The sequence below is a fragment of the Cucurbita maxima genome, unplaced genomic scaffold (genome assembly GCF_002738345.1).
Source record: "Cucurbita maxima cultivar Rimu unplaced genomic scaffold, Cmax_1.0 Cma_Scf00008, whole genome shotgun sequence".
Classification (NCBI taxonomy): domain Eukaryota; kingdom Viridiplantae; phylum Streptophyta; class Magnoliopsida; order Cucurbitales; family Cucurbitaceae; genus Cucurbita; species Cucurbita maxima.
The window spans coordinates 1,061,309-1,067,702 of NW_019272024.1; the positions used below are offsets into that span (position 1 = coordinate 1,061,309).

Sequence of the window (6,394 nt, forward strand, 5' to 3'; positions counted from 1 at the left end):
GGATCCCCCCCCCCCCCCCCAATCCACCCCCTTTCGAGGCCCAACATCCTTGCTGGCACACCGCCTCATGTTAACCCTCCTTCGGGGCTCAGCCTCCTCGTTGGCACATCGTTGAGTGTCTGGCTCTAATACCATTTGTAACGGCTCAAGCCTATCACAAGCAGATATTGTCCTCTTTGTACTTTCTCTTTCAGGCTTCCCCTCAAGGTTTTTAAATTGTGTTTGCTAGAGAAAGGTTTCCACATCCTTATAAAGAATGTTTCATTCTCCTCCCAAACCGTTGTGGGATCTCACACCATCAGGCAATTGCATACATACATACAATACATACATACATACCTACATGAAAGACGAAAATTTGTACAAAAAAACCGGCTCATCAGAAAGCTATCCTCCCAGAAAGATACTGTGACTTGCCAATTGCATATCAGCATTTCAACATGGAGTGAAAAGGAATGTAGTAGTTCAGCACTTACCCATAACCATACGAAGGAGGAAAAGGTGCAGAAGGGATGAAAGGCCGACGACCTCGAAAGCCAAAAGAGTTTGGTCGCCTTCCTCGGAATTGCTTCATGCCAGGCACATTTGTCCTTTTAGCAGAGACCTGCAAAATGTACCAAAAACTGACCATGGTCAAGGATACAACTCAATATTATGTATCGACAATTGGCATACAAGAACGGGTACGTGCAAAAAGCTCCTACTTGCCCAACCGTAGCAAAGTCTACTTAACAAAAGTATACCCTGCTAAGATACTTTCCCCCTCTATATACACTCTTCACTAGCGACTTCTCTCATACCCCAATGTCTTCCTCCGATATACATACATTATCGGTGGCCTATTAGTGAAATAAATTAAAAAGAAAATTATAGCATGAATCCGAGTTCAAGGGACCTTTAGTTGACGACCATGCAACTCCGACTCGTTCAACAGCAAAGCATTCTGGATAGCATCAACCTCCACGAACTCGACATAAGCAAATCCCTTGGGATGGCCAAATTTGTCAGTCAAAATTGTCACTCTATTGACTGTTCCACATGATTGAAAATGCTGTTGGACCTCTTCAGGAGTGCATGCATAGTCAACCTGAAGTAAAAGCCAAGACAGAAATAATTATTTTCTATTGAAATATGATGTTAGAAAGCATGCCCAAGGGGAAAAAGGATTCAGATTAGGAGAATGTGGCATGATACATGAGTGGCAAATATCTTTACAAATTGAAACCCAAAGCTCCTTTTGGCATGATACATGAGTGGCAAATCAACATTTTTATTTGAGGTTTTTGAGATTATAAGAGATAATACAAGGGAAACAATTAACGAGTGCAAGAAGCTCGACATGATAGCAGCATAACATCAATTCATGAAGGGGTAGCAACAAGAAGAAACCCGGACAAGTTAGAATTCACTTCTTTGCTAGATAAATACAATGCAATCAAGAAAGGAACAATGGAAATTCTTAGGACCCTTTACCGGAAGAGCGTCAACAAAATGGAAAAATTACAAAAGAGGCGTCCTAAAAGGATTGACCTAACTGTTGTTTGCTCCGTATGAAAGCGGAGGAGGAAGGCTAAAGCCATTTATTCTCAAAGTCCTTTTATACCAACAAAAAGAATATATCTATATTTCTAATCGAGTATGACTCCTTGATGAAACTTTGTCATTGTTTTAATAAAGAACTTGAAAAGGTTAACAATTAGACAAGCTTTTCGACTTTCTGTTCCATAACTATAGATAGTTCGAGTATAAATCGTAAAGATCAACCGATGGTTGTCAGATGACAAAAGAGAAAGAAAATGAGACCAGTGCTAAAGAGGTTGGGGGATGAGAGAAGTTGTGATATACAGATCGAGAATCTCACATTACCAACATATACAGATCGGGAATCCGCTTCCTCCTTTTCAGCCTGCGTTGCAGAGGTACTGGATGAATCTTCTTACATGTTAAAAGGAACACATGTTAGTTACAAAGACCTATAATAACTTAAAACAATCAATATGTTGTGTTGATACGTGAAAAATATTACGAATATGACAATATTAAATCGACATAATCGTTTCGCCTTTAGTAACTATCAAACGTGACAACATTTCCAGATTCAAATAGCATGAGTAGGAAACAAAACAAGAGAGAACATTAGAAGAAATTTGTCAAATATCATTGAAATCTAGAAAGGATTAAAACTCTGTGATTGATTACGAAAAAAATCTAAAATCGTCGGTTACAAATAACAATTCACAAAGCTTCAGAATTTTCAATATCTAACTATCTATTCTTTGTTTTGTTATGGTTTGATGAGGAACCAGATTTGAAGAACTCTTCCATTCAATCACAAAACTCTCCTATTTTCCCCCAAAATCCTATCATTGAAGACCACGCCAATTTCTAGGTCTTAGAACTTCAAACAACCTGATTATCGATTCAGGCAGCAATATTCGATCCCGTTGATATGAAAATATATGATTTTGGAATGTTCCTGTAAAGAACAGCAACTGAATCGAAGTCCACGAAAGAGATAGAGCCAAACAATGTATTCTATCCTACAAATGAACTACAAGGCTTATGCAAGCAACGTAAATCCTCCCACCACGCCGAGAATAGGATCCAATAACCAGCATCCGGAATTACAGAGATGAAAGAGGAAGATACCTTGAACAGCACCCATCTCCTTCTCGACCTTGGCCTGCATTTCCCGAAGGGCACCGGCCTCCTCTTCGATCTCCTTAAGCCTCCTCTTCATGTCCTCCAAGTCCTAATCAATTCCAAAACACAGAGAATCAGAGACGAGGCTCCATGAAAGACACGGGGAAGAAGGAGAGAAGAAGTCGAGAAGCTACCTTCGAGTTGGCACTACTGGGTTCAGCGTCGTAATCTTCTTCGTCGGCCCTACCAGAGGACATGTCGAGGTCGGCATCCATCTCGGCGTCGTCAGGGATATCGCCTCCATAAACTTCGTGGTCATGCTCGTCGTAGTTGAAATTGCGATCCATCTCCGTCTCCGTCTCCGGTGGCCCCTCGATCGCTGGTTGGTATGTGTATTTTCTCTACTGGTTCCCAATTGCTGAAGATTAGGTTTCGGATCCTGTCCGCGACTCTTGTTTTCATATTCTTGCTGTTTTTTTTTTTTTTTTTTTTTTTTTTTTTTAATTATAAATATTATCATATCTGTAATTCCTTCCTTTTCTCATTTAAATGTATATTATGTTACTCTTTTTTAACTCAATAAAGTGCTTATTAGTTATTAAAAAAAAGTTGTTTATTAGCAAAACTAAAAAAATATTTTTTAAAACTTTAAAAATATATATTCCCTCGTAACCGATCTCTAATATCAATTAAATTATGAATATATACCGTTTTTTTTTTTAATTTACATTCCATCACAAACATTTTTATCTTGATTTAAATTACCATTTACAATGTACCAAAATGATATTTTCTTGAATTAAAAAAATATATATTTTCTTGAATTAAAAAAATATATATTTTCTTGAATTAAAAAAATATATATTTTCTTTTATCTCGCAATAATTAAATCATAACCATAATTCATATAGTTTAATATAGTACTAGATCGGTATAATTAAAAGCCCAACTTGAATCTCTAGGTTTAGTTTTTATTAATTTAATCATATGAAATTTAAATTTTAAATCTGAATAATTTTATTTTTTTAATTGTGAGATTTTATCAGTGACGATTAAAAGGTTAAATTAACTAATATATATATATATTATATAATATTTTTGTATATGAATTTATTCTCGAGTTTATTTTTTTTATTAAATTATACAGAAATACTCGTAAACTTGGTGATTTGCTTTTAAAATATTTATATTATTTTAGAATTTGAAATATTATCTTTAATTTTTTATTACAATTGTTTTAAAAATAAATAAATAAATAATATTCCGTCATATAATAGTATGGTGATTAATCTAATGAAAAAGTAGATTTTCACATCGCTTTAAATCATTGTCGTAACGTTATGAATTTCAAATTTCATATAAATTCAAAACAAATTTTACTTTAACAATAACTTTAAAACGTTTATTAAACGACATAAATAATATTTCAGTTTGAAATGGTATAAAAGGTTTGAGTATTTAGTTATTTAACCAACATTTTATTTGTATACATTCTATTTTGTTGTTGAGAATGGTTGAGAGTGAGTCTTACCTTCGTTAATTTAGAAATTGATAATGAAGTTATAAATAAAAGAATATATCTCTATTGATATTAGTCATTTTGGAGAAATCTAAACTAAAACCACGAGAGTTTATATTCAAAGTATACAATATCATTTCATGGGGGAGAGTCGTGATTTTTAACATACTTATCTCTATATATTTTCTATTTAATTATTCACAAATAATTTTTTATGAGATAACATTTACGAAAGAAAATCAATAAACCTATATTTCAAACATTGTGAAAAGGAAAGGAACAAGAAATTTACCAAATGAAACGACTCGTTTTTAAGAATTGGTCACGCGATAAACATTTGCAAAAAGGACGCCACCAAGAATGTAATATTATAATAAGAAAAGCAAGTTCATGCCTTTGTAGGACCCACAAAAGAGTGGTTGGACTTTGACTTCCCCGGCTGACCAAGTTTTACCGCGCTTTTTGTTTTTGTCTTTTTCCCTTTTGAGTGGAAAGGTTGAAATTTTAATACTTAACCTTATAAGATAAATAGAAAAATAATTACTCTTTCTATTACATTCAATTTTTCATTTTTTACGGTCTAATTTAGAAGTTTTACCACAAATTATGTTTTTTTTAATAAATAAATAAATATTTTTTAATTCATAATTAGTTGGACTTTAAAATAACTTTAAATATGTTATTTAATACATAATATTTGGTGTTAAAATATATAATGATTTAATACATAATAAAAAAATTAATAATTTAAGGAAGTGGTTGAGAATTTATAGAATATCAATAAAAGAACGAAAGCCTTTAAATTAATTTAGACGACTGTTTTCTATTTTGAGCCGAAGATGAATATCGAGAGGAAGGAGCCTCCGCGCTTCTAAACTCATATCAAGTCAAAGTCAACTCTCTCGCTTCCCCTTTTCCTCCTCCTCCTCCTCTTCAACTCCACTTGTCTCGTCCGGATCAATCCGCCATTTTTTCCCTCTCACTTCCGGCCATTTTCAGCCTGAAGCCCCTTTCAACGGCCACGATGATCCTGATCAACTGTTCCCACTGCCGGACACCGCTGCAGCTCCCTCCAGGCGCTACCTCTGTCCGATGTGCCATCTGCCGCGCAGTCACTGTCGTAGCCGACCCCCGAGGTTTTCCTCCGCCGCCGCCGCCGCAGCAGCTTTACTCTCCCGGCTACAGTAACCCCTTTCCGTCACCGACGCAGAGTTACTATCCTGGCCATCACTACCCCTCTCCGGAGCCGCCGATGTACCCTGCCGGCCGCAGCCCCAAACGGGCGGTGATTTGCGGGATTTCATACAAAAATACCCCACACGAACTTCAGGGCTGTATTAATGATGCTAAATGTATGAAGTATTTGCTGATCAACCGCTTTAAATTCCCCGATTCCTCCATTCTCATGCTCACTGGTAATTTCTCCTCCTCATTTCCATCGATTTTCTTTTTTATGAAGATCTGAGAAAGAACTTGATGAAATTAGAGAATGAATTATTACATTTTAATAAATTATTGTTTGATTAAGCTAAGTAGCTTGTTAATTATTTGATTAATTTCGCTTCTCTCTATTGTAATTTTATTTTTTCTTGGATGGGTGATGTTTTCTACTTGTTTAGTATTTCACAAATTCGTAACTTGGAGGGTTGAAATGTTGATATAATTAAATTTTATCGTAGTAACTCGATAAGATTAGTCAATAATGATTGGACACAAATTCGAAGTTGAAGTTGGTAAATAGTTAAGGTCGTGCTTACGAACCTAAAGTCGACTCAATTCCAAATAATCGAACTGGTAACTGGTAAAACATTCATTGACAACTTTTGAGAATTGAATTGATCATATTGCAGATGAAGAAACTGACATTTATAAGCGTCCAACAAAGCAAAACATCAGAATGGCACTGCATTGGCTTGTGCAAGGCGTTCAAGCAGGGGACTCTTTGGTGTTCCATTTCTCTGGCCATGGTTTGCAGCAGAAGAACCTCACCGGTGACGAGATCGATGGCTTCGACGAAACGCTCTGCCCGTTGGATTTTGAGACCGCGGGAATGATCGTCGATGACGAGATCAATGCAACCATAGTTAGGCCTCTCCCTTACGGTGCTAAGCTCCATGCTATCGTAGATTCATGCCATAGTGGAACTATGTTAGACTTGCCATTCCTATGTCGGATGGGCAGGTAGGCTTTCGTTTGATAACGATTTTTTTTTTTTTTTTTTTTTTTTATAAC

At 35.8% G+C, this 6,394-nt stretch overlaps 2 protein-coding genes across 3 annotated transcripts in view; one reads left to right on the plus strand and one right to left on the minus strand.

Annotated features, from left to right (window-relative positions):
- The window catches only part of LOC111483042 (polyadenylate-binding protein 1-like), a 4,097-nt gene extending 1,024 nt beyond the window's left edge, over positions 1–3,073 (minus strand). The window contains exons 1-5 of one of the 2 annotated variants that reach the window (XM_023129138.1): positions 2,838–3,073; positions 2,650–2,752; positions 1,862–1,935; positions 896–1,087; positions 477–604 (exon numbers count right to left, since the gene is read on the minus strand). In XM_023129138.1, the coding sequence (XP_022984906.1) occupies positions 477–604; positions 896–1,087; positions 1,862–1,935; positions 2,650–2,752; positions 2,838–2,990 (650 nt within the window). In that variant the 5' untranslated portion in view covers positions 2,991–3,073. The remainder of the gene's footprint in view (positions 1–476; positions 605–895; positions 1,088–1,861; positions 1,936–2,649; positions 2,753–2,837) is intronic. The other variant, XM_023129140.1, reaches the window with a different exon arrangement.
- Positions 3,074–5,047: 1,974 nt separating this feature from the next.
- Positions 5,048–6,394, plus strand: part of LOC111483044 (metacaspase-1-like) — a 2,854-nt gene continuing 1,507 nt past the window's right edge. Inside the window, exons 1-3 of the mRNA XM_023129141.1 lie at positions 5,048–5,073; positions 5,105–5,577; positions 6,013–6,343. Coding sequence (XP_022984909.1) covers positions 5,187–5,577; positions 6,013–6,343 — 722 coding nt within the window. The 5' untranslated portion in view covers positions 5,048–5,073; positions 5,105–5,186. The remainder of the gene's footprint in view (positions 5,074–5,104; positions 5,578–6,012; positions 6,344–6,394) is intronic.